Below are 27488 nucleotides of genomic sequence, written 5' to 3'. Positions count from 1 at the left end.
CAGTCAGCTGATATATGAGGTGGGGTGGTTTCTGTTCACACCTTCCATCTTACAACCACTGTATTTTTTTAGTTCAGTTTGTGGTTTTTTTTCCTTCTCCACCCTTCACCTTCCCTGACATAAACATTCCCCCTCTTCCTGTGTCCTAATCACACCAGGCAACTGTTATCTGCTGCGGACATAATGGGATAACTTGGGCGAAGCAAAAGCCCAGATGGTACAACACATTTGTTAATTACGCTTTAGGGCATATTTAATTCATTTTGCTTTGGCAAACGTTGAAACAAATTTCTCTAATGGGCAGCAATAGCCTTAAGTGGCAATAGCCACATTGATATCTGGCACTGTCCTACGGCAAGAGGTTTGGAGGAAGGAATGGGCTTAAGGACCATTTTGAAAAATCTCAGGACACCCATTTAGATTTGAGATTTTATTTCTTGCTGTGATGGCAGCAGAGATTGGTAAAGTCTCAAACAGCCACTTTCAGAGTGATGAGGAAAGGCAGAGAAAGAAGCGAAGGCACAGGGCCCTCTGCACGTGGGTGTTCGGTGCTGAGGGCATGAGGGGAGTCATGGCCCGATGCTTCCTCCCCCTCCAGCAAGGGTCCTTCCCATCTCACTACTTGTCCTCAAGGAAGGTGCACACCTGGAGGAGATCTGAAAAGGGAAAGGACAGGGGTAACTTCAGATCCTGCCTTTGAACACTCCTGTCCCACCAGCACACACCCAGCCATGCCAACAATGTCATCACGTGGAAAATACATACAGTGCACCACAAAAAAAGTCTTAACCACAGATCACACTGAACACACACTGATGGGATGGAGGCATTCCTTTTACCATTTCCCCAAGTGCATATTTTCTAAAGGTGAGTAAAAATCTTCGATTCCCATTGATGCCAGACTTCAGTTCATCCAAGGAACTTTTAGAGAAGTGTACTGGCATCTTTATGAGTTATCCTCATTTTGCTTTAAAGAAGTGAAACGGACAGCTGCAGAAGAAACTGTCTGTGCCTGCAGAGCTAAGAAATGCGATTCACAGACTTCTTCCTGGGGCCGGTATAGTTACCTGATGGATTGCAGGTATTGAGGCTGGCAACTGAAGCATAGTATTGATCCCCAAGGAATTCCTTGTACGTTATTCCATCACGGAGTTTGACCAGGCACTTAGTCATGTCTTTAAACAGAAGGTCCTTGGTTTGAGACTCAAACATACTGAACCTGTCCTTCTCCATTCCTTTTGGTCCAAACAGGTTCTGAAATAAAGCCACAAAGAGGTTAGTGTATGTAAAAAGTAGAACGCTGGCAAGATTCAGCTCGTACAAGCCTAGCTCTTAGTCCTAGCTCTTCACCATCACCCTGGGGAGCCCCCAGCCAAGCTCCAGAAATTTAGGATTGCATCTTCCACCCTGTGGTTAGATGAGGGATTTCTCAGCAGGAGGCACAGCTGTAGCACAACTGTCAAAACAGCTCTTCTCCATTTTAACACGTCACTACATGCAGCACCCATCGGCAGATGCTGCCAGCAAGTCCTATGCCGTCACCACGAGTTGCAAGCAAAAGGAGCTGACTTCCCAAGCACCTTCCAGCAGACCCTGGCGGTGGAGCAAATATTAATGTTTTCAGTGTAAAATCAAACAGAGCTGGTTTAACCTGGTTACGTTTACACCAGTAGCTGTAAGACTGTGTGTGTAGGGGGTCTTCCCAGGGCTGTGCCGGACCCAGCTGGATTACGGACCAGGTACCCCAGGGGAGTTTCTGAAATGTGCCTGCAAGAGCATAGCCCAAGGAGGAGGTGATAATCTCATGTCACACAAGTATAACATTGACAATAGCAACCGCTACGATCTGGCTGTTACCTAAAGGTGCGCTTGCTAAGGTGGCAGAGGAAAAAGAGCAGTTTGGAAGGGATGGAGGAAGGGGGAGGCTAAGGGACAAGGCTGCCACCTCATATCAGTAAGTTAAAATCTGCCACATAGTGCTAATTCTGGAAAACTCAGAGCATCATTGCTTTAAAATGCTAACATGTTGCATAGAAACAATCCCAGAACATTCTTCCACTACTGACCTCTTGTCTCTCCAGCAGCTCGCGGACTCTTTTTGCTTTCTCAGGACGTGTGATCACAGCATGGGTAGGAACTTTGGCCAAGTGGCAGTCCCTGTAAGCCATGATATTTGCCCGTCGCCCATCAGTGCACAGCAACTCAAATTGGTCCATTTTCAGATTTTTGGCCCATTCTTCTTTGTTTTTGCCTTTAAAGAGAATTGGTTTGGAGCTTCAGAGGCCTTGTGTAGAAGAACATTAGCCTCACAACACCTAAGAAAGGCATTTGTTGCAGCCTGCGTGTGCACTGGCACTTCGAGACTTGACATGTACAAAGGAGGCTGTAAGTAAGACTCAGGAAAAGTCAGTGGGATTAATCAGATTCTTAGAGGAGGCTGGGAGATTTAGTTATGTCTCCTTCCTTGCATTTTTTCCCAAATGCTTGGAAAACTTCAACCACTGCTTTCAGAAATGTGAACCAAACTTTTAACTTTCAGGTGTGTGGGGAGCTAGAGTGCTGTGCAAAGGTGTCGAGGCAGGAGTCTGTAGTTAAGGGACAACCTGAATAATTGTGCAGCTGAAATCAAATGATAGCGGGGAAGTGTCTCTGCAAAAACGCATGGGAAGAGCCACCCTGGGCAGACAGCATGTGCTGATGCTTGAATTCCGCTCCTCCTGCAGGAGGGGTGAGATTGACAGGGTGGGCAGGTAAAGCTTGCTATTACACTCTGCACTGGGAACAAAAATAGTGCAGAGAGGGGCAGGCAGCCCTGCCAGGACCCGTGCAACAGGATAACCACATACCATCAGTGTTTTCCTCGACAATCGAATGCTTAATAAAAGCCACGTCCCCCTGCTCGACCAGGCACCTGGGAAGTACAAAGAAAGGCAAGTGATGTGATCTGCCTTTCCCCACAGCTCTGTTTCTGAACTATGTCTTATTTTGTAAAATTAATCTCTGAGGACAGCCAAGTCTAGAAGCCCTGCCGTGAATATTTTAAGGTTATGTGAGAGACAGTCTTTTAACACATTCTGGAAAAAAACCATCCTTCTCACATCTCACTGATTTGTTTTATTGTCAGAAAGAAACAGTTTGGCTAGGTTTAGAATTCACTTTGCTTTCTGCAATGCCTGCCTGCGTGCGTTAAAAGCTTTGTAGAAACCCTATCTTGCACTGAAAGGACCGCAAACCCTGAAGCAGGGTCTCTTTGCCATTAGATGTAAATGAAACAAGATTCATTCTCTTTTTAAATTCACCCCAGTACGAATTACTCAGATTTGAGCTGATATTGAGGGGGTGCAGAGGAGATGGCGCTGGGGCTGACCCCTACTGTCTGCGCTTTTAAGAGAACAGCTCATTTTAACTAAGGCAAGCAGCAGGGTTAACGAGGAGCATCCAGTGGCAGCCTTGTTTGCAGCTCCCCAACTTTTAACACTCCTCATTTGTGTTACAAGTGTAGCACCACTGGCATGGGCCTGGCCAAAACTCTCCAGGTTTTCCTGGAGGCACCAGGACATCAGTTTTACAAAATGAGAACATGTTACACCGTTTTGCAGAAAGCTGCATAAAGAACAAACGTATAGCGTGTGTATGATATTACAGAGACATATACCTTCAGCTGTGTGATGGAGAAAAAGAGAAGGTCAGCACTGATGTGAGGCTGTACGCAGTATGTGGTCTACCCATAACCTCTGGGATTAGCCCCAGGGCACTTCAGAGGAGCTCGGGTGTTTCCACCACCTACCGGAAAGCTCCCGTATATCCGTAGTATTTCTCGTGGCTGCTGGCGATGCACTTCTCCTGATGGACGCGCCCAGAGCCCTGGCACAGTCGGCAGAGGCGGGAGTTGACGGGAGCCCCGGGAGCACAGCCCTCGCTGAAGTATTCATCTGGAGATGGGAATAGGAAAATCTCACTTTTCCTGCACTGAAAAGTTAGGTTTTCTTTCAATAATACGTTGTGGCACTGAATTTGTATTCTGTGGTCACTGGGGGCTGGAAACGGGCTGTGAGGAGGAGCCCGATTCAGTGGACAGCAGATCGCATGCATCCAGTTTCCACTGTGAAACTCGTGTCTTGTTATTATTTGTAATGAAGTGGGGCCCAGGGCTCAGTTGCAATTGGCACTGTCTCGGCATAAGAAGCAGAAGGTTTCCGCTGCAAACCACTCCAGCTCGCCCAGCGCCAGCCCTCGCAGCCGTTGTGGGTCAGCAGAGCTGCGCTGGGCAGTGATGCCAGAGCTCGGGGGCAAAAAGGGACAGCAGGAAAGGCAGGCAGGAGGGTGGAGGGGCTGGGCCTGAAATTACTAACACTGGTATCCTGTTGAGGTTAGAGATTTCCTTTTAACAATTATATCCGTAATTTGCCTTGGTCAATAATATTTCCAAATTATTTTTGTTGGACTGTGGTTCTCAGCAATTGAAAGTTGGATCTTCTGAACAGTCTGGAACACCCCAGAGCCAGCGCAGGCTTTTACCCCCCTGTTCTCAGGCAGTCAGGTCAGTCCCTTTAAGTTTCTTGAATGAAGATCAGCCCCTGTCCCCTGTTCGGCGCCCTTCCCCTCTCTTCCGAGATTCATAAACCCATCCTTTACCCACACCCCACACCCTGCACAAGCCCCAGGCCCCCTACACCTGGGGCAGCCTGTATTCCCCTTTTGGGAATACTTTTGGGGCTGCTGCAAAGGGAAAGGGAGAGACATGAAAGGAAAGCAAAGCCCCTCAAAGCAGCTGACGTGACATGTCTTACTCTGAAGCAATCAGCAACAGCTTTGCAAAACTTTGCTTCAGTGAAACCTTGAATAACAGTGTCTTCTCCATTTCCCACCGCCAAGGGGGAATCTCTGAGGCCCAAGAAACTGAAGATCAGGTGAAGGATGGGAAAACATTTTTTGCAAGCTGATTCCCAGCCTGAAGAAAGGGAAGCAAAACTCAACTCACCGAAGTTGCAGCTCCCTGTCTTGTTGTGAATCAAGCCCATGGGGATGTTCCAGCCAGCAGTTCTCCCGACAGCAGTGTGGCACGACTTCTTACCCTGCAGATTGTTCCATGTGATATCGCTATCAGCTTTCTTCACAACAGCCACAGCAAAGTAGGATGCTTTCGGAAGAAAAAATAGAGGAGAATTAAGGACCCCACCGTGCTCCCTTAGGAGAGCATCAGCTCCACTTAAGAGGGGGCACCTATGAACAGCGTAGCAGAAATACTTTGCACTTATAAATGATTTGCCAGGCAGCGGCAAAGGAAGAGTTTGCAGATGTGCTGCATCCACTCCCACCATGCTCCTGGGAAATTATTTTCCCTGACATTCCCCTGCTCCCCCCAAACTGTGATGCTTGACTATGCATGAGAACACTCCAGCAAGACATAGATGATCATTTCTTATCCCCACCTGATTTCTTATCCTCTTTTTAGCAAAGGACAAGAACATTCCCTCCTGTCCCTCTTCCCGTTTCTACAAAGAACAATTTCCTAACGCTACAAGCCAGCACCTTCTGTGCTGCGTGCAGCCCTGGCACCATTATGGTGTGACTGTGCTCCAGACAGCAGCAACTAAGCATGTATCTCTGCCACTACCACATGCTTTGCCTTGGTATCTGCTTGCAGACCCAGACTTCCCCTCTGTCAACCAAATTTGCCTCCCAGATTTTTAACATCTACATTGGACACAGTGGCTCTTTGTGCAGAGACTGGCCATGGATTCTCCTCTCATGACTGCATGTATATTTTTCTACTTATAGACATCTGAGCTGTTTTCTGTCCCTCTGTTGGCAGAAATTACCTGGTTCTCCTTCCGCTTTGCTGCATTGACTGTCATCTGTGTGAGGGAAAAAGAAGAAGGTATTAGATAAAAGATAGGGCAAATCTAAAAAAGGATCAAGCTCACTAATTTCTGGAGAAACCTCATTCTAGAAGTGACTATTTCAGGTATCAATTTGTGCATCAACAGAACAAAGCACAGCCTCTATCTGCTCCTCTGTGTTAAAACGAGTAGTTTTACCAAGGCCAGTGCCAAAGGACAGGGACATCATGATTAAAATGAAGAAGACAGGAGCTGGAGGCTGTGCTCCTGACTGTCGATGCCCACTCTCCCAGGGCTGTTCCACTCTTGTGGAAGGAAGAGGCGTGCAGCGCTGAGCAGAGCTGCCTCAGAGCACCATGTGTTTTCTGCAGGAGGTAGCGCTGAGGCTGCTTTCTAGATTTCAGAATGAAACCAGTGCTTTTGCACCAGCCTGTCCCCTACCACCTGGAGCTGGAGGGGCAGCCCGGGCTGTGCTTACCCTCATAGCTTTCTCCCATCACTGGCACCAAGCCACACACACCAGCAGTGTAGACAAAACCTCCGTCTAAGCTGATAGCATCTGCTTCACCTTTCTGCAATGAAAACGGCACAGCAGTGAAATGATGCTGTATGTCCCCAGACCAGAGCTTTTCAGAAATCAGATTGTAAAAGAAGCGCTTGATGTAAGGGAGGAGGGCTTGGGGCTAAGCAGACATGAGAGGCCATCCCTTAGCATACGGACAGACGAGGTCTTGCTGGTGCAAACAGAGGGAGTTTGGAAATTATCGCTTCTGTGCACTTGTAACCACCTCCAGCAGCAGCAGCTCTCCTCCCCAGACACTTGCAGGCTCAGGCATGTGTCTCTCCTAGCCTGCTTCCCTGCCAAACAGATTTCCTTCTCTCACCTGTCCTTTCAGGTTGTGCAGTCTTCATGGTACCGACCCAGCCACCCGAGCTGCCACCACCATACTCATCTAGGCTATGGAGTCACTCCACTTCTAAACAGGCAACTGTTTTTCTCTGCATTTTACGAAATCTGTGTTTTGCCTTCCTTTTCCAAGTAAAAAGTTACCTCATGCCAGAAAATTGCTTTTTATTTAGGAAACCTCAAAAAAGAATGCTGTCCAATAAATTATTTTTTTAAACATTTCATCAGTGAAAAACTAGTCAAGACTTTTCCCTGTGATGAGGTTGATTTCTGCCCACAGGTGTTTCCCACAAAGCTCCCAGTATTGTATTTTAAAATCTATCCCCCCTCCACCCCATCTAGTCCCAGGCTGAAAGAAGCAACACTGCTCTCCATCAGAAAGGTTCACAGGGAGAAGAAAAGGAAAAAAACGTACCATGATCTTAATAATGCAGTCCTTGGTGTTGTCTGCCACAGTGCACTCCACATCCCCGTTGCTCACCACACTCCAGAGGTCACACTTGCTCTTCTCATTCTTGCCTACCGCACACCACCGTGTCTTGTTTTCCCTGCGGTTGGAGTTCAACTGATCTGTAAGACCAGAAGAGGAAAAACCAGGGTAAGCTTGGAGCCCTGCTAACAACACGGCTACTGACAGGCTGCTTTCTGCGTGCGTGGGACTCAGCCGTGAAACCATCTGTACACACCAACCTGCTGCCGCTCGGTGCAAGCCGTTCTTGTTTAATAAGCCCTGAGCTGGTGTGAATAGAAGGGATGATTCTCAAGCTGAAGGATGCTCAAAAATCAATTTATAGGTCAGAAGGGAGAATTTCTGCATAGCAAGCCATTCACCCATATTTGTGTTAGCTAAAACATTGCAACCACTAAACCACCCTGTGTTAATAGTACTTGGTATTGCTGCCTGTAACACATTCCGCATTCCTCCAGACCTCACAGCCCACACAACCATGAGACTAAGACCAGACCCAGCTGGAAAAATACAACCTAGTTACGTTTCTGTAACTGTATTCTGTAATAAAGTGGGGTTTGAATAACCTGTTTTGACAACATGGAGTCCATGCATCCCCTTCCATACATGCCATAGCCGCTGAGCCTACCACAGAGATCTCTGAGCAACGATACATTTTAAGTGGGTTTCAGAAGTCATTTGTGGGGTGATTGACTCTCAGAAAGCCAGCTGGGACGTCGGTAAATGCCTGGTGACTCTAGATGGAAATAAAGGGCACCATTTCCCTCCAGTGGCCAATACTGGACCTGGTGCCCCAGGATGTTCCTTCCTCTTACATCCCAGAAATGGGGTTTATTAGCAGCAGTTTTGACCGTGCCCAATCTCTGCTGCCAGCTGAATAGCCATGGGCAATTTTTGTTGTAATCATGGTGAAGGGACATGGGGTAGAGTGTGTGTAAATTATGTACCTTTGTTGGTGTGATGATGACGTTATTTGACTTTAGAATCAACAGATTCCTCCTGTTGATGTGAGTTTTGTGAAGATTGTGTGATTTTAATAATAACTTTCACAGCAAATATTTTGCAGAGGATGCTGTCTGTGTTTGAAAAAATCATGTTCCTTTTGCCCAGACAAATCCATTGATCCCATCATCTCTTCAATGCAGGTCACGCTGACGCAACGTTAGTGTTTCCTGGCTGCCTACCTTTCTGAAGGCTCTGGATGGCACTGTAGTACTCAAAGCCCAGGTAGAGCTGAGAATCCATTAGCAATGGGATACGCTTCAGCTGTATAGCAGAGTCTTTGAAAAGCAGGTCTTTGAGGCTTGGGTCCTTCTTGCCAGGTGGCCCAAAGAGATGGAAGGTGCTGGTTGTACCCACGCCAAATTTTTCCTGCCACGAGGGAAAAATAATCAGCAACTACCAAAGCTCTTGGAAAGCTGGAGAAAGCAAGCAAAACCAGAGGGCTGAAGAGGGGATGCTAGGGGAAGGAGAGCTTGACGATACCTGTGCTTTTGAGAGAAAGCTCCAGATATCATCAACCTTGCTATCATCTCGAGCCACAACAGCATGAGCAGGTACCCTGGCCCAGTGACAGTCTTTGTAGTTGTCTACAGGCTGACGGCTGCCATCCAGACACAGGAGCTCATAATCATCCTTCTCGCCCGGGGCATTTTCTGGAGGAAGGGAAGAACCATGAGTTGCGTCACCACAAAGACAGCACAAAAAAAGCCAGCTTGGGGCAGCTGGAATTTATTTTTTCTGAGGCTCAGGGGAGAATTCTTTGCAGAAGATAGGTTGCATGCAATGGCAGTGGGGTCATTGTGGTCATACGAAGGGAATGCGGAAAGGCTACATGTGCCTCTGCCTCTGTCATAACTAACCCAGCAGTCAGAGGATTTGTGTGGCAGCAGCGCCTAGACATCCAGACAGGTACAAATGCATACAAATACAAACAGATACACAAACAGCATGCAAATGAATTGAGCAGGTCAGGAGCCGCGCATGGTCTGTGAAGGCTGGTAGGCAGCCAATGTCAAGGCTGAAAATAGAACCTAGGTCCAAGATCAGAGGGTTACAGGAGAATTCAGGTGGGAAGGGACCTCTGAAGATCTCTGGCCCAAGCCCATACTCAAAGCAGGGGCAAACCGGATTGCTCCAGGTGGATCTTGAAAACCCTGAAGGACGGAGTGTGCCCAGCTGTCGTGAGCAACCTGCGCCACTACTTGCATGTCCTTAAGAGGAAAAAATTTCCCCTTGTATCTGGTCCAGACCTCTCTTATGTCAACTTATGATTATAGTTTCTCATCTTTCCACTATCCATCTCTGCAAAGATCTTGGCTCCACCCTGCTAGCCTCCTGGTAGGTACAGGCAGGCTGCTCTGAGGTCCCCCCAAAGCCATCTCTTCCCCAGGCTGATCAAGCCCACCCCACTGAGCATCTCCTTGCAGGACAAGTGTCCCTGCCCCGTGACCATCTTGGTGGCTTCCACTGAGCTCACTGCAGATCCTAGGCATGCCAAGCCATCTTCCACCTCCAAGAAGTGCAGAGTTAATGAACTCTTGTTGTGGGCTGAATTCCGTCCCAAATCCCTCCTAGAGGAATGGGTGAGTGTAATTATCTACACAGTTGCTCGCCCTGTGTTTGTTGGCTCTGCGATTACGTTACAGCTGGCTCTTGAGATACAGCACCAATGATAATACCACTGAACTTAAATCAAGCAGGTTTTCCTTCTTCAAAGAAGAACCTCAAAGAAGAAAAAGTGGACCCCACCATAATCATATTTCTCAGTAACAAGGATGAGTCAGTCCACAGTGTGCAAAACATGTTTCTAGAGATGAAAGAAGAGGTTTGGGGCAAACCTGGAGAGGAATGAAAGCCTGCACAGGGCAGACTAATTGCAGGATGGAATGGCAGTGAGAGGTTGGACTAGAAAGGAGAGAAACAAGTGATCTTGCAGGCCTACCTTGAACAGTTGTGTGTTTCACGAAAGCCACGTCTCCTTTTCCATCTTTCAGACAGCTGCAGGTGGGAGGAACAGAAGAGATGTTAAAAAAACAGACATTGTGGCTCCCTGTCTCCTGTTTCAGCCGATTACTTCAGCACAAATTGCAACTGTTGAGCAGTGGTCTTCCCCCCAGAAAAGCTATGCTGGCAGGGAAGGAAATGTCATGACAGAGAAGTAACGCTCAAGAAGCCCCGTTAGACTTAGCACAATGTTAATGATGTGTCTTCTTAAGTCTGGTCAAAACCACACAGCCCATCTGCCTCTCTCATCTCCCGCTAGCTGCCTGTGAGTTATTACTAATCAGATCTTTAATTAGCAGCACTCCCAGTTGTTCTATAAATTCAGTCTCCTCAGGACACCTGATTGCAACACAGCCTTCCCTGGTATAACAAAAATGTGCATGTGTCAGGGCTAGAACATTTCCCCAAAGGAAAAATAACGTTCACTCACTGAAAAGCTCCAGAATAACCAGAATAAGGCGCTGTGCGGGAGCATTTGGTTTTGGAGTCCCCCTTGCACTGACGGCACAGTTTTTGTTCAGTGGTGGCACCAGGCACACAGCTGGCAGAGAAAAAATTGGCCACAGCTATGGATAAGAAAGAAGCAATAGTTAGTCTAAAATTCATTTTTACAAGCACCTGGAAGGGAGGTGATGCACAAAGACTGTCAATGACTTGACTGCTCTGCAAGCCACCTCTGGACCTCCACAGGAGATCGGGTAACCACGCTTTCAGCGTTCCACCACCCCAGCTTCACTTCAACTCATTGATCTCACCGTTTCCCACCTCACCTTGCTCAATGGAGCCAGAGTCTTTGCCATCCCACTTGATGTCTCCCCGGTGGAGGAGTGTCCCAATCGGGATGTTCCAGCCAGCGGACCTGCCCAGGCCCGTGTGGCAGGAGGTCTTGCCCTGCAGGTCATTTATCGTGAAGCCTGTTCCTTTCTTCACGACAGCCACAGCGTAGTAGCTGGTTGTGGAGCCTGCAGTGCAGGAGAAAGAAGGACTCAGGAACATTTCAAATCCTGACAACCCCCCAGTTTCGGAGAATAAAGTGCTGCACTTCCAAATAATTAGCAAGTTTGCTTGAACACTCATGATCTTCCCATTTTCTTAAGGGTGAGCTACGCTGCCAATATCGAACCAACGCTGAGCGCTACAATTTGGAATGGTAAGTGACCTGAAAATACAACCATGTGCAAAATGCTTTGCCCCTGGGCAGACATTAGACACGCCTGTAGTTTTGTAAGGTTGCTTCAGCAAGCCTTTTTGGCAAGTCTTTTCTTAAATGTCATTGCCCGCTGAAGCATACATGTAAGCCTTGTGAGACTGAAATTCCACATTTAGTCTTTAAAATTATATCTAGTCCATCACATGCTATGTATGAATAAATGACTGAGTTTTAGGGGCAGTAGAGACCACAGCCTTCCATTTATTATCTGGGTGGTCTTAGCTACCATGCTGAGAATGACTCCACCGTGTTGCTTTGATCCTGAATATTGTGTACAAACAGGCTGAACTCCAGGGAATAGGTCAAAAGAGATTGGGAGCTTTGGACGTGGTGGGATTGCGTGAGGTGAGACAGACGCAAACAGGGAAATAGCATGTCTGGCTCCCAAGAGAAAGACAGGAGAGACGAAGGAAGGTACAGAGAGTGAGCAGAGGTGGGGCAACGGAGCTAACTCTTATCAGAAAGGATTGCTGCAGAGCTCTTTTTATGCTTCTCTTCTTTTTGCTGTGCATTGCCTGCACCTCTTAGCTCAGTAATCTCAACTGCGTGTTCCTCCACAACCACTAATTGCATTGCTGTTGCCTCTTCCGCCTTTTTTTGCCTCGATGACTGCGCAGGAAGATACACAGGTTCTCTGTGCTGTCTAGCTCAGTGTTTTATCTGTGTAGTTCAAGGTCACTGAAAGCAGAAGATCTCTGGGACCAGCACAATTTTTATGCCGTGCTTCATGAGAACCATGTTTTCTGCTCATGGTGCTCTCCTCCCATGGCCACTTCATCATCACAGGATCAGTGACTTTCATTGCAGCTAACGTCATAACTGGGGCTCTGGCTCTGCCCCTTGCCACTGCAGTGACTCTGTGGCCATGGGTGATGGTTCACATATTGGTGTAACTGCCCCCCACCCCTTCCCCTCTGGGACCTGGAAGCCAGGGGCACTATTTCAGACAGAAGATTGTTGGGATCTTCTGGGGACAAAAGACCCAACAGAAATAATGTGGCAGCTCTGTGTGGAAAGGGTGGCCTTTGCACTATCAGTTTGTCACCACCACTTGGCTTAAAAATATTGCATGAAAATGTACCTCCATTTTGTTCATAGACCTCAGCAACAATGGGCTTCAGCTTGTAGGGGGCAAGGCCTGCCTCAAAAACTTGACCACCATCCAAGCTGATGGCATCTGCTTCATTATTCTAAACAGCAAAGAGACTTCAGTCAATAAACAAAGAGCAGGAACACATGAGAAATAATACTTCCCCAAGTCCCTCCTGCATCCCTGTGGGTGAGTCCTTCCCTACAGGGGGACCACAGGTAACAACCAGCGACCCAAAGGAAACTCCAACCTTCCCCAGGTGTAATGAGCTGCCGAAACCTCCTCAGTGCCCAGCACAGATATTTGCTGCCCACTCACCGAAATGGCTTTTATGCAGTCGAGGTACGTTGCTTTCTGCAGGCAGCTCAATGCAATACTCTCTTGTTGCATGTGGTCCCTTAGGCTGTGGCATTTGTTTGTTTCTGCTGAGGATATTGTGCACCATTTGATGCTTGCCTTGGGGGGAGCAGCAAAACACAGAGCTGTAGAAAGAACCAGAAATGAATAGTTTCAAAGAGGTAGAAATGCATCAATCGGAGAGAAACAGCACCTCTGTGAATAAAAGATCTCCGGTTCCGTGCAGTCATGGCCTCGGGTGATGGCCAGGTGCAGGACCTCTGTTGCACATCTCCTAAGTCATGCAGGAAGGTAATTTCTTTCTAGCCTGGCATGTGCCCCTGCAGGAACGCCTGGGAGGATCATTCCTGTCCCTGGGTAACGGATGTCCTGCACAACATTGTGGATCAAGCAGCCTAAGCTCACAGCAACATCCACAGGAGTAGGAGAACAAATCTACATGCTTCAACAGAAATCAGACTCAAAACTGCAAAAATGGACAGAAAAGGCGGTCCACTGAAGCAGCGCCTTTGCAAATAACCCCCAGGAGAGCAGCTCTGACCTGGCCAGACTATATTCAGTACATTGCCACACATGACCTCCTTGGCAGCTAGATGATTTGATATATTTAACTGCCTCTTTATATCTCACCTCTTCCAACTACACCCAGTAACAGAGATGTCATACCAGCACCACAGTCCTCTCTTCTAAGAGGCCCCCAACCAGTAAATGCAGCTGACTGACTGCTCTGGGAGACAGGAGCAAAACAAAGACCTCCGGTGGACACAGACTCAAACAAAGACCTCAGGTGGACACCGACTCATGCCTCCTTCAGCAACCTGAACACCAGAAATACTGGAAACTCGCAGTTACGGTACCTGGCCAGCCTGTGCTGGCCACCTCCCCTGAGCTCTGCCCCTTCCTGGCAAGACTGCGCAGACCAAGAGGCTGGATGCACAGCTTGCTCCCTCCAAACCCTTGATGGCACATTTCATTCAAACATCTCCAGATTAAGCTGTGCCATTTCCATTTTGTCTTTCACCTCTGAAATATTCTGTAAAGAGAATTTTGATTTTTGAGCCATAACTCTGCCAGCAGACGCCTCCCTTCCTCCCAGTGAAGGGGCTGAATTTGGCCGCAGGCAGAATCCTTAGCCTTAATTGCTACTGCCATCATCTACCTTTTTCAAGTCTTGGCTGCACAAAGCCATGGTTACCTTAATCTACTGCTGGCAACCATCCTGCCCTGGGGAGTGGCTGGATGGGGACCTCCTGAGGGAGTCAGCCCAGCTGCACCAGTAAACACTTGGAAGGCAATGGGAGCCCAAGTGCCACGGCCTCTGCTGCAGAGCTTTTGGGCAACCTCTTGGCTTCTTCCGTGCAGGGGAGGAGGAGGGACTCTTCACCGTTCATAAGACATCATTATGTTCTCAAGGTGCTCAAAGACATTCCAGTGCCAGTGACACAGGGAGCATTTCCCACCAGAGGACATTAATCACCACCACACTCGATGGGGGGGTCAGGAGACACCTGCTGCTTACTCCAAGCAGGGCACCCCTCTTTCCCTTTCCAGGCAGCCGCCCCCCAGTCAAGTGTAGACAGCAGCAAGCTCCTTGCCGTGGCTACCTGCCCATAGCCTGCCAAAACTGTGAGCAGGGAGAGAGGAGAGAAATAATTGCTTCAAGCAGAGACAGCTCTGCAGCAGCACAATTTAGGCATAAAATACACAGGAGCCCGAGCAAAGTGCAGCTGCAGCAGCAGGACAGAGCAGTACAGGAGCAGAGGGGGGAGCGTGTGGATCCTGTTGTTATTTAAGCTCTTTTTTATTGTCACTGCCTTCAAGTTTAGCCCAACACACATGCAGGCTTGGCAGGCAGCTCTTGCTCTAGTTTCTCCCTCCTGGCTGAACGCTTGCTCCTCTCCCTGCACAGCAGATGCCTGCAGGATGATTTTTCCCTTTGCCCCACAACAGCAGGAGTGCGGAGCCTCTCCCCAGCAGTCCGCTCCCGGAGGTGGGTGCTGAGCATCCCGTCTCCTTGCCAGCCGGGTGCTCAGAGGCTTGCTGTGGGCAGCTGTAGACCTCCCTCCAGCCTCCATGGGCTGGCCCAAGGAAAAACCTGCTGTCATTAATGCTCAAAACACCATGCTTGTTGACAGAGATCCTCAGCTGCCAAAGCAAGCATCGCTTTCTGTCCTGGCTTTTACTTAACAGCTGCCTGGGTCTGGCACATGCTGCATCTAAACCAGCCTTGTCTAGGGGGAACGCCTGGGGTCCTGGGAGGCTTTGACTCTTCCTTTCCCCCAAAACTGCTTTCAGCAGACACTTACCCACTATCCCGAAGGACAGCACAGTGGAGAGTATGAGTTTCATACTTGAGCAGGGAGTCAGGTGCCGAGGAGGGGGTGCAGCAGCCTTGGTCACAGACTGTCCCCTCCAGGTCTGTGATGGCTCTGGAACTGCTTTCTCTCTCTTTTATAGAGGAACAGCCCTGGCGGTGTTTGCAGAAGCAATGACCTAACACTGTTTGTCCTTCCTTGTTTCTCAATAGCTCCTAAATCGCCCCCCTCTCAGGGTCAGCCCATTTTTAGGAAGCCTTTCACTTTGGCACTGAACCCCTCTGCAGGCAGGAGTCAGAGCAGGGCAAGGTGCTTTTCATTTTACAAGGGGCTTCAAATGGAAAATTCCCAAGTTGTGACATTTGAATTCCCCTGCGGGCTGAAACACCACAGGAGAGGCTGTTTTCTTTGTGCTAGACACCCCCTGCCTTGCCCAGCCTAATCTCAGAAAGTCCCTGCTGGATCCACCCCTGAGTTTTGCACATTTGCCAGTAACTGCTGCTCTCATGCCCATCGCCCTTTGGCTTGCAGCGCCCTGAGTGCCTGTCCACTCCCTTGCGCTCTCTTGGCAATGGCAATGGGGTTGAAAGGCAGTTAATGATCCTTACACATGATCTGGCAAGCTCCTTGCACAGGCAAAGAAACTCAATGACAGTGACCAGACAGCTCGGTAAGTGCCCTGCAGCCTGAAGGAAACATCACGCTGCATCTTTGCCAAGTTCTTGGGATGAACCTGGGAAGAAATGCTGAAATTAGCAGTCACCCTCCTCCCCCTTCCTCTCTAAAACCTCTCCATCCAATTGTATCACTCCTGATTTATCTCCCTGCAGCCAGGACAACTGGGGCAAGGCTCAATTTATGAAGATTTGCCTTCATGATGCTGTCCCTGGCTCAGTGTCCCAACTTTTGCTGCAGGCTACAAGACCAGCTTCAGGTTGACTTTGGTATGTGCACACTAAATGAGAGCCCCTGCACCACATCGGCTAGCCCACTAGACCTAGCAGCATCCCTAGACAGCAGGGACGCCCACCATGTCTGCCTGACACAAGCTACAAGAGTGCTGTAGGAAGCCCGGCAGCGAGGTCCAGCTCCCAGGCTTGCCCTCAAGAACACCAACCTCCCTGTGTGATCTGGGTGCCCTGCCCAGGTCCTTCCTCCCCTGTCGCCTGCAGCCCCCGCACGGCAGCGCCGCGGGTTTGCCCACAGCACGGTCCTGGCGGAGGTTGGCTGGAGGCTCCCTGGGCTGGCTCTTCTCCATCCTCCCAGCAGTCTCAGAGCAAAGCAGCAACACGCAGGGGGGGTGGGGGTGGCCAGAGTGACTTCAGTGCAGGTGGGAGCCCAGTGTCAGGTGAAGGGTATGGCTCTACAAAGTGACCCAGGGGAGGGGGCTGCTGGCCTTCTACAGTGACCACCTCCACTGTGGCACCTGCCCTACCTGTGACTGGCTGCTGGAGGTCCCTGCAGGCTGAGTGAGAGGCACTCACGGCCGTGCTGGTTATAAAAAATCACCTTTAGCAGTTCCTTCAGCACAGCTTGTTCCTCTTCCTCATCCCTTCATCCCCTGCTTTCCCAGAAGAGCAGCACTTGTGGTGTCCAGAGCATCTCCAAACACACTGCAACTGCGGGGGGACTGACTTGCTCCTACCACAAGCCTTCCTTCCCTTTTAAAAGATCTCCCATTCATATTTACTCCAGCAAACTGTAACCCTCCAAGGTCTTCCTCCACCGAGACATGTAGATGCCACTGAAATCCATCCCCAGCTCCCCATGGGTCTTCCCAATCCTTACATTGCTCAGAGTAGCCTTAGCAATGTCCCCATCCATGGGAAGAAGAGGCACAAGGGCTCACAGGAGGCTGTCCCACACACTCCTTCCATAGCTTTTTACTGATTTGTTAAAAAATGTGGCTTCTAATAGATAACCTCAGAGAGCCTAGAAATTGCAGTGCCACTGAAACACCAAAGACGTATGAGCACATAAATAATGGTGAAAGTATCTGGGCATCTTAACTCCACAAATGAAGTAGCTACAATGCTATCCAGAGCAGATAAAGGTATTTTTGCCACATGACAGATGAAGGGGAAAGGCTCAGAAGAAAGTTTGGAAAACATAAAGGATCTGTCCAAGCAACAGAAGAGCAGTTGCTGGAAGAGCCCGATGCTACCTTGCCTTCTGCACATGGTTCCCAGCCTTTTTTCCATGGACCACCCACTGCTCCTTTCTCTTCCCTCAAGTCACACCTGCACCCCCAATGCACTCTCTGTATCTGCCAAGGGGATGTCTGTGACGTGATGGGTAGTTTTCACTCCACACCTCTTTCCCTTTTGTCCTCCCAGATGGCATCAGGGCAAATCCAGGGGTGAAGGAAGAGGCTTGGATTGCAATAGGTTTTACTGCTTACCTCTTGTCCTCCAGCCGTTACCAGTAACCTCCTGGATTTCCAGATGTCCAGCCACTAGTCATCTGGAACGTCACCAGCTACATACAGACCAGCTTCTATACATCCTTTTGATGCTATCAAATTCTACCTTTCTCCATGGTGGATTTCCATTCGTCTCCTGGTGTGTGTCCATCTCATGGCTGCTCCTTCAGTAGCTCTGCCTCCTGCAGCCATGATCTGCTGTTCCACCCTGCCGCAGAGCAGCGCTGGGGAGAGGAAACTCTTCCAACACACAGCTTGGCTTGGAGGTACCCAACGGCAGAAGCACAGCAGATTGGTGATGTGTCCTCTAAGCCACCTGGGCTTGAAGGTCCAGCCCTCGATCTCCAAAGGACCCAACAGGCCTCCTTTCTGAGGAGTGCATCCCATCAAGGGAAGCCTTGGATAGAAAAAACCAGACTATTCTGGGTGGCCTCCAGCTGCAAAATGCCTTCCTTTTGGAGTCCAGGAAGGAGAAACTTATTGGTGCAACCAAATTCTTCCCCTGAATGTCTATCAGACAGCTACTTTTCCAAATTTTGCGTTAGAGAATGCATGCTTCTTCACTCATTGGGTCCTCTCTCTCACTAAATACATGCACATGCTTCTACAAGTTCTAATTAGATCCATACCGCACTGCCTGGGTGCACGTTTTTGAGCAAAAAGAGGGCTCCTCCCATGCCCAAATGCATGTATCTGGCTGACTAAGCTGAGATTGAACCACGAAGGCCAGTTCCTACCAACGATGGAATTTTTTGTTGTCTGTCGAGGTAAGAGGTCAATGCTCTGGCTCATGCAGGCAGGGGCAGCTTTGCCTAGAAAGGACAGAGCTAAACCAGTGCCTCTCAGACTTTGTCCTTTATCCAGAAAGAAGCATCAAGCCTTCTATAGTGTGTGTACATCTTCACGAAATTAGCTGAATTATTATTACACATCACAAGTTCGTTGTATTGCAACACTACAGATCATGGCTGTTCTGTTTTCAGAAGAGGATGCTGCTAAAAATTACGTAAATGATGAAGAAATACAAATTAGCACACCCTCTGACCAACCACGGGTCACTGGTGATGCATAAACACATCTGAAGCCCAAGGAAAGAACAGGGCTCAGCCCCACTCTTAAGTAAAATTGAGGTTAAAATAATACTGCTTATTTTTAAATCTCCCTAATTACTGCAACCCTATATGTGTACGCTGTGGTTTGTGGCTGAGGCGAGGCTGGACTGGAGCATTGGTTGTGGCCTAAGGAAAGGACGTTTGTTGTAATTGGGCTAGGATAAAGTTAGAACTGGCACGGCTGTGCGGGCTCGGCTTTATCGCAGTGCTGGCTGCTCATCACGGCAGAGCGTGTCCTGCAGCCAACGCAGCTGAGCGGCGGCTGGAGCCAAGCTCTGGCTGTGCGTCCGTGTGGGGAAACATTAACCAGGGAGAGGGAAAGCTGCAGTCAAGGCACCGTACCGATGCAGGCATCTCACTCACCTCTTCGGAGAGTTACTTCTGTAGAGGTGCTTCTACCCAGCAGCAGAGGCCTTTGGAGCTAATGCTGTTCCCAGGGGTCACCAGGCTGGAAACTGTGATGAGGATCCAGATCACCTTGAGATATTAAGGAGAAAAAGCACTGGAAAAGAAAGGAAAAGGAAAAAAAGGAATCAATAGAACCTCTAGGAGGGATGAGATGAGGGCAGAGGGCAATATACACCCACCAGGACTTTGGGTTTGTCCAGAGACTTGGCTTGTTTTCCTCTAGAAATGGGAATTTCTAGTTTGCGGCTGGGAGAAGGCTGGAGTATGCCCACAACAAGGATGTCAGCGTGGTCAGCCACAAAAGCTGGGCTCAGGTTCTTGTCCTGGCCTGGCCCACAGGTCACGCTGCAGCAGGTGAAGGCAAGAAGAGCAGCCTAATGGGAACCCATTTTCCCAGACCATGTTCCCTGCTCCTCTATCGATAGCCCAGGGTGGACGCCAGACTGATGCTGGCCCTCAGCTGGCGGCGGTGTTCATCTCGGGAGACGATGATGGTGGGTGGTGAATGGATGTAGAGCAGCCCTGCGGAGAAGGACTTGGGGATGCTGGTGGCTGACAAACTGGACATGAACTTGCACTGTGCAATCGCAGCCCAGAGAGTCACCTGTATTCTGGGCTGCATCCAAAGCAGCGTGGCCAGCGGCCAAGGGAGGGGATTCTGCCCCTCTGCTCCCCTCTGGTGAGACTGCCCGGGGGTGCTTCATCCAGCTCTGGGGTCCCCAGGAAAAGACAGGCATGGACTTGTTACAGCCAGTTCAGAGGGGCACAAAGATCATCAGAGGGCTCAACGCCACTGCTATGGAGACAGGCTGGAAGCGGTGGTGGTGTTCAGCCTGGAGAAGAGAAGGCTCCAGGGAGACCTTGCTGTGGCCTTTTGATATATAAAGGGGGGTCATAGAAAGATGGAGAGAGACTTTTTACCAGGGTCTGTAGTGACAGGACAAGGGGAATGGTTTGAAACTGTAAGAGGGGAGATTTAGATTAATATAAGGAAGAAATTAATTAATTACAACGAGGGCGGCGAGGCGCCGGCACAGGCTGCCCCGAGCAGCTGTGGGTGCCCCATCCCTGGCAGCGCCCAGGGCCAGGCTGGACGGGGCTGGGAGCAACCTGGGCTGGTGGGGGGAGTCCCTGCCCGTGGCAGGGGCCATGGACTAGATGGTCTTTAAAGGTTCTTTCCAACCCAAACCTTCTGTGACTTAGTTCAGGAGGGGCAGGGACAAATCAGGGGGCTTCTGCAGGGATGGCTTACCTGGCACCTGGGGGAACCCCAGCCTCCTGCCTGATGCCAGGTCTCTCCTGGAAGAGGGGATCGCTCATCCCTTGGTGCCCGGCTCAGCATGGGGCTGGCAGCAGCTGTAAGCTGCACCCTGGCAGTGCCAGCTCTGTGACCCTGTCTGTGGATGATGGTGGACTGGGACCAGCTTGGCATTCCCTGCGGCTCCCAAGGTCTGACAGATACCTGGATAGCTGTGACAGTCTTTCCAGAAACATGCTTTCAGCCCCTGTTTGGACCTACGGGTCAAATTTGAGGCTGTGCTCCAACTCCAGAGTCATTGTGGCTAGTTTATTTTTCAGGAAATGCCACAAACCAGTTTCCCCACTCATTAGGAGAAATATTTAGTGTCAGGTTTTGACTGTGTTGCAATATGCTGTTTTCTACCTGGAATGAGCTGAACTGGCCACTGGAAAGTGGGAGCTAGTGTTGTTTGAACCAATATTTGCTTCGAAGTATTGCATAATTTCTAAACCGCACACAGCAAACAAAGAGCTCTCTGTTAGTTTTAAGCTGCTCTTCCCAGCTCAGAGCACTAAGCCCAGCTGCAGACTGTAGCCTCTTGTCCGGAGCTGCTTACTGTGCCATGCCATTACAGGTTTGCATTTTTAGGTTGGAAAATAATGTCAGCTCGACAGCCAGGTACCAGCAGTTTGACCCTTTGTGCCTTGTACAGCAGCTCTGCAGGACAATGCCGCTGCCCTGCATCCTCCCTGTCCGCATCCCCCCTCCAGCAAATGCCAACTGGTCCAGCATCGATGAGGAAACAGGTTTTCTTGACATCCTCTCTCAAGCAAGCCAGCACTAACGCCCCACCCGCCTCGCTGAAGTCAGCAGTGGTTTCTGCTCTGCCAGACAACGGTCCACGCAAAACTTACCCTCTCAGATATGTAATTAGTGCTGTTCCTCCTAACGAAGGATTCCAGTTTGCTTAATTAACCCAAAGGTTAACAGGATTACCAGCAACTCTGTGCAATCTTGGGAGCTGTGATATTCCTGAAGGGCTTTTGGAAGAGAAGCCAGAAAATCATTGCTGCTGCAGACAAGCTGCAAATAGAGCAGCTGGGGCCTGATAACATTCGTCCCCGCTTCCCATGTGTTTTGCAAAGATCTGTGGGAACAAACCAGCAAATACCAGTAACTGGGAAAGAAAGAGCAAGAGTGCCAGCTGCCCTCTCTGGCCACTGTGCCCTTGGCTCCTCTCCCAGAGGACCCCCAGGTCCCATGCCAGGACATACACCAGGTAGTTGTACAACTCCGCTGTCCACGAAATGGTTGTGTCCAGCTCCGTGGGATGTGCCAGACAGTTTCCACGGGGGCATGTGCCCACAACGAGATGCTGGACCATCCCAGAGGATGTGGCTGGGTGAGGGCAGGAGGTGGCTTATTTCCAGGAGAGGAGGGGGCTGTGGCTCACATGAGCCCCGGTGCACACGTCCAGGGGCAAGGGAGTGGGGGTGTGAGTGGGGATGTTCTCCTGCAGTCACAGAGCCCAGGTCACCAGAGAGGGGATAGAGTCAAGACAAAACAGTGTCAGAGCTGGTCAAGAAGACCCCACAGTAAGTGGGGAGCAAGAGTGGGAAGCACGAGGTGCACCTGGAGGTGAGCCACAGCCACCCCACCCCACCACCCGAAGGGACACCCAGCTGTGTCTTACACCTTTGGCTGCCAAAGGAGCAGGGGGACATCAAGAAAGCAAGAAAGCTCCTGGCAGATGCAGCCAGCCTTGCTCAGGGAGCTGCCCTGCGTGTGTTGCAGAGGGATGCTGGTGGTTTGGGTGGACTAAGAGTGACTTTGCAGGAGCTGTGGGCACAGAGCTGCTGGTGAGAGCAGGCAGCAGAGGCCAGCAGCCAGGACACAAATGGAGAAAGCAAGGGGAGACACCAAGAAGAGAAGACATGTGATGAGGCTTTGTGGAGCAGCGCTGTCAGCACGAGCCCTGGGACGAGCAATGCTGGCTGGCTGCTGCAGCAGCTCTTGCTTCTGGATCTGGCCCAAGGAGCAGGGACTGAACCTCTTATCACCTCTGCAGCCCACAGGCAGCCTGGCTGGGCTGCCACGGCCACCCACCACTGAGCCCAAGCATTGTGTTCGGCTGTTGGATAGCCGCTCCAGACAGAAACAAGATTTCAGCATTAAGTAGACAGGAAAAGGGTCAGCTCACCAGTGGGTCAACCTGAACTCTACCACTTGCTGTTCAGCTCCTTTCCAGTTAGTTAACTCATGGTAATCATTAATGCCAAGCCTCTGTCCATCTATGGAGCCTCACAATAGCTAATTTTTAAACTGTCACCACAGCTACATGCTGTTACATATGTCCTGGTTGAAGCCACCTTCGTGTTTAAACACTCTTATGGCCATTACATTTCCTCGCTGATTAATAGTGGTTGTTTTGAAACCACCAAAAAAATCTGTTGGCCAGCATTCCCTTCCACTTTGCAATTTTAAAGCAGCATTAAACAGAATTAATGGAAATCAGGCTTCAGAATAACAGCAAGGCTTAGTCTTTATTGGACACCCTTTGAACTCTAGTTAAATTAATTTTCCTTCTGCTCTTGAGATTTTCAAAGACAGATCTGGCAGTTCAGCCGTCATGAGCCGTGCAAACATCTCACCCTTTGGAGATCAGTAGCTAAGTACAACATCAGTGACTAAATACTGGACCCTGGACCAGGGAGGGCATCTCTTCCCTGCCACTGTTGGTGACCACCATACCATCGTGAGAGACCTCCCCTGCCCAGGGATCTCCAAGGTCCCCACAAGCAGCCTTGACCTTTCAATCCCTGCCAGCGCTGGTGACCACCATGCCATCAGTGAAAGACCTCCCCTGCCCATGGGATCTCTGAGGACCCAGCCGGCAGGCTTAACCTTTCAGTTCCCCCTCTCCCTCCCAAGCGGCAGAGGAATTTGTTTCCTGGTTGTTCCTCAAGATGTTCTCATCAAGATAAAATCCGAGGGGAATGGCTCCTCCAGTCCTCACTGCTCCACTCCCTGGTCACCCCGGGGCTGGCACAGCCCCGAAGGCACCGCTGGACCCTGGCTCTCAAACCACCTCGTCCTTTCCAGTAATTACTGTTTTGCAACGTGGAAAATAATAAAAGTCTTGGGACTATTAAGATCTCTGGGAGGAGCAGAGAGGGGGGAAGCAAAAAGCCAAGCTGAGCAAATTTCAAACCCCCTCCTGAGGGCTTTTAGACTCCCATGGCATTTTAATCCTCTCAGCATTTCCAGCTGTAGGGATAAAGGAGCAGAAATCCTAGGCGGAGGTGTGGGGACCTCAGGGCACGTGTCTCCGGCGGGGGCTGGTCCCAGCGGGGGAGCTCTGGGGTGGGTGGTCAGCAGGACCCAGCAGCCCTCTCCCAGAGCCCCCGCAGCAGCAGCCCGCGGCCCCTTGCCCACACGCTCTGCTCATGCAGGTGCCCCAGCGGGTGGTAAAGCCCAGCTAAAGCATGACGTGGCCCTAACAGCTCCCTGTTGCAAGAATAAGGAAGGAACCAGAAAAACATCTTGCTTCAGATGCTTTGCTAGAAGTTGCCTAAGGTGGGGGCAGGCGGCAGTGCTCTGTAGGTGTAATGCTCAGCTGTGTTACAGACAAAGTGTGCTGTATGGGGAGAAACGGCTTGGTGCCACTGACCTTCCAATCGCAGTGGAAAAGGAAAACAAACTCCTCTCGGGGCGTCTGGTCACTGGCAGTGACTGAGGCTCTCAGCATGGCTGTGTCCGTAGCCCAGCAAGACCCAAGCTGAGATCTGTTGTTCCCCCCTCCACCAGAGGCTTTGCCCTTTGACACGCACCCAGATGAGGACCACCAGCACCCTCCTCCCATCCTCTGCATCTGCCAGTGGTGCCCACCACAGGCAGAAAGCCCTGCCACGCTTCTGCCATGCGACACCTGGATGGACACCACAGCCAGAGTGCACCGAGAGCACATGCCGAGGGCAGAAAGAGAGAGCAAGCCTTGGAGAAACACCAGCCAGCTGTGCAGCGCTGCAAAAGGCATCCCTTACCAAAAGGCATCGCTAGCTCTTACAGCCCCATCCTCCCTCAATTTCAGCCTCACAGAGGGCCTCCAGTGACAAGCCTCCGGGAGCCCGTTCATGCTCAGCCCATCAGTCCCTGCCTGAGCAGCACTGGAGGAGCGCTGGTCCCCAACTCAACCACAGCTCTTACCCTGCCTGGCCACGGCCCCGCTGGTCCAGACCCCAGACCACAGACAGACTTCTCAGCCTTGGACCTGCCTGGTGGTCCCCAGTCTGTGTCTGACCCTACTACTGTCCCCAGACCCGATTCCAACCCCAGACCTGCTTCATCACCACCAGCTTCCCAGATCTGGACTCTGGCCTGACCCCAGCTGCTATCCCGTTCATCATGCATGGAGACAGTGATGGACAGGTCCCCTGCCCTCCTGGCTGTGCCACCACGCTAGGGTCCCCATCCCTTTGGGAACAGTCAGCCCTTGCAGTACCCTGGTGCATAGGAGAGAACACATAATTATCTCCTGGTTAGACCAGGACACAGAAAACACAGCTCCAACTCTCTTGTAGAGCTTTGATCCCACACTTCAGTCTATTTACATCCCGCTTTATCCTGAGCAATTATTTTTGGTAGGCAGCAGTAAAGTTTTTCCCATTGAACCAAACGTCTCTACTGAGTGCTGGCTCTCGAAGGAGTCCCACAGCCCCGAGATGACATCAACTCCATCTTCTATAAACATGCCATGAAGGAATAACATGAACAAACATCAGGAAAGGCTTTATGAAGATCCTATTACAAACAAGTTATTTGTTCCTCTCACACATTCCCCTTGAGGTGGGAAATCCCCGTGAAAAGACCAGGCTGGCCTTTAGTCAAGGACATCAGACTTGTGTAATGATGATGGGCTGAGGGAAGCTGAAACTACCAGCCCATGTCTTCTTTCTTGTCTGCCACGAGGGATGCTAGCACAGGTTTTAAGAGCACAGCAGCAAACAGCTTCTCAAGGAGAAGCCAAAAGAGCAATTAGCTTTTTACTCATTAGCATATTTTTATTAGTAACACTTGCAGGCTCTGTTTGTGACAGAGGACTTAATAAATTGGAGAAGCCAAAAGAAGGGACCGTCTCGCTCTGCCTTACCCCTCTAAAAGTTAAATCTAGGCTGCCTCTGTTATCCCAGGGCGTAGACATCTTCAGAGGCCAAGCCACCCCACTCTAGCAGAGGTAGCACAAAGTGTCTCATGGACAGTGGTAGAGGACACAGATGTGGCTCAGACAGGGCACCCACTTGCCCAGTGGCTAGGGGAGGTTATTCCCACCTTCAGCAATCAAAGCTGAATTAAAGGATTAACCGATTGCAAGACAAGCTGTCCTGATTTTAAGGAGAGACATAGGCACCTGGAGCAGTTCAGGGTTAAATCTACGGTACTCAGAAATGCTGAAGTACAGGTTGCTCATTTATCCAGCAGCCACGGTGAAATTTCTTCTGGTCACAGGTGACCGCTTAAAAATAAAAGAGGTGGGGGAGGGAAACGCAGAGGATGTGCCACGGCCGGACTCTCGTGGCAGGGACATTCCCCCCGGCCGGGACACCTTGATGGAGATCTCGGAACTGGGCCAGCTCCTGTCCCAGCCCATGCACGGCTAGCACGTAGGGTCTTGGCTTGAGGGGACGAGCCAGAGGGCAGTATCCTAACCCCAACCTGGGGCATAATCATCTCCTGAAGGTTTTCAGCAGGGTGTTGAGTCTACTCAACTCACTTTTCTGCATCTGCAATCTTCAGCAGCAGGGTGCTCACCCAAGAAGCAAACTTCAGCATCTTGGGCACAAGACACAGCCCTCGTCTCCAGGAACAGCAGCTCTGTCTCCTTGTATGGCTTGACCTGGGACTGCACATTGAGCTCTAACACATGGCAAGATGGGTTCCCAGTTTGAGGAAGGATCCCACTTTTCTTTTTTTTTTTTTTTTTCTTTAACTCAGCCCTTACCCAGTTCACAGTTGTCAAACTCTCATTTCATGTGTCTCTTTTTCAGAGACTTACATCTGTAAGATCATGGGCTGTAAGATTAGCTAAGGTTAAGGAGCAATGTAAAGATGGAGAAAGGCCTTATTCGCTATCTGCTGGTGTTGGTCTCTTCAAAGGAAAATAATGCTCCCAGGCTGGCTGGGGAACATCTGGAAAGAGACACATCCTGCAACAACGATGCCCCAAAGGTCTCTGAACACCCATATCCATTCCCTGGGGCACGGGAGCTGTTGCAGAGGGGCATCATGCCAGCTCCTCCCTGGAGCTACCACACATGGGAGCACACAGATCACCTCCAGAGCTGGTCTTCAGACTCTCCAAGGCTGGTGGAAACTGCTGCAGCTGCACAGACACCAGCAGAGCTCTTCCATTCCTTGGGTTCTGACCTCATGTCTGTAATTTGTCCTAGGCCACTTTACGCCATATGTATGTGTATGGCTTCTCCCTTTGCTCCTTTTGATGCCAAACAGCCTGAAGTGCCTCTTTCCTGGGGCTCAGTTCCTCATCTCTTATCTTCTTCCCAACCTGGACTTGCATTCTCCTTATTCAGAAATTGCTTCTTTGAAGAGAGGTCAACAGACATGAAGAGGGGATGGCTCCTCCTGGGAGGTGGCGTCCCACTAGACTGTTTGCAGCACTTTCCATTCCATTCTTCCCTGCTTCCCAGCTGGTTGAACTGCTGAGCCTCATGGGGCGAGCGTCTCCCCTTGGTTCCCTTCAACACAGATCTTCTCTCCAACAGGGGAAAGATGTCTAGAGCCCACTCTGCTGCACGACCGGTACCAACGGTGGTAATACGTACCCTGTGCCTGCCTGCTTCTCGCTGTGACCAACACTGCATGGCACCCGCATTTCCCTCAGCCTTGTTTTGCAGAGAATTGCTTGTTTTCCTAAATATCAGCTCTCACCTCCTTACAGCATCCGGGGAGAGGCACCAAAGCATGCGTTGACCCTGCCCAGCTTTGTGTCTGGTGGGACAGGAGCCCCTCCAAGGTGTCCTGCCAGCTGCCCTGGGTCAGCGTATTGCAGAAGATACAGAGGATAAACATGACGAAGAAACATAAAGCAGCAA

General features: G+C 50.2%; 1 protein-coding gene across 1 annotated transcript; it reads right to left on the bottom strand.

Annotated features, from left to right (window-relative positions):
* Nucleotides 1-415: 415 nt before the first annotated feature.
* Nucleotides 416-15527, bottom strand: TF (transferrin). Its single transcript, XM_005241562.3, has 17 exons — nucleotides 15189-15527; nucleotides 12844-13007; nucleotides 12517-12625; nucleotides 10996-11187; nucleotides 10656-10791; nucleotides 10164-10219; nucleotides 8705-8874; nucleotides 8404-8590; nucleotides 7166-7320; nucleotides 6322-6415; nucleotides 5823-5858; nucleotides 4982-5140; nucleotides 3788-3932; nucleotides 2847-2911; nucleotides 2067-2251; nucleotides 1068-1254; nucleotides 416-656 (listed from the first exon to the last, which is right to left on the bottom strand). Exons 1-17 carry the CDS (start codon nucleotides 15229-15231, stop codon nucleotides 619-621), a joined length of 2121 nt encoding a protein of 706 aa, XP_005241619.2. The 5' UTR covers nucleotides 15232-15527; the 3' UTR covers nucleotides 416-618.
* Between the last annotated feature and the right edge of the window lie 11961 nt (nucleotides 15528-27488).

Source organism: Falco peregrinus, chromosome 12 (genome assembly GCF_023634155.1).
Source record: "Falco peregrinus isolate bFalPer1 chromosome 12, bFalPer1.pri, whole genome shotgun sequence".
Taxonomy (NCBI): domain Eukaryota; kingdom Metazoa; phylum Chordata; class Aves; order Falconiformes; family Falconidae; genus Falco; species Falco peregrinus.
The sequence above is the reverse complement of the archived record's forward strand: the minus strand, read 5'-3'. Positions and strand labels throughout refer to the sequence as shown.

What these genes read in the sequence shown, in the direction of transcription:
- TF (XM_005241562.3), bottom strand. Translation starts at nt 15,231, where the DNA reads ATGAAACTCATACTCTCCACTGTGCTGTCCTTCGGGATAGTGG. An exon ending in ACTGCATAAAAGCCATTTCG is followed by an intron (nt 12,626 to 12,843) that starts GTGAGTGGGCAG and finishes TTTGCTGTTTAG; the next exon opens with AATAATGAAGCAGATGCCAT. An exon ending in ACTGCATTATTAAGATCATG is followed by an intron (nt 6,416 to 7,165) that starts GTACGTTTTTTT and finishes TTTTCATTGCAG; the next exon opens with AAAGGTGAAGCAGATGCTAT.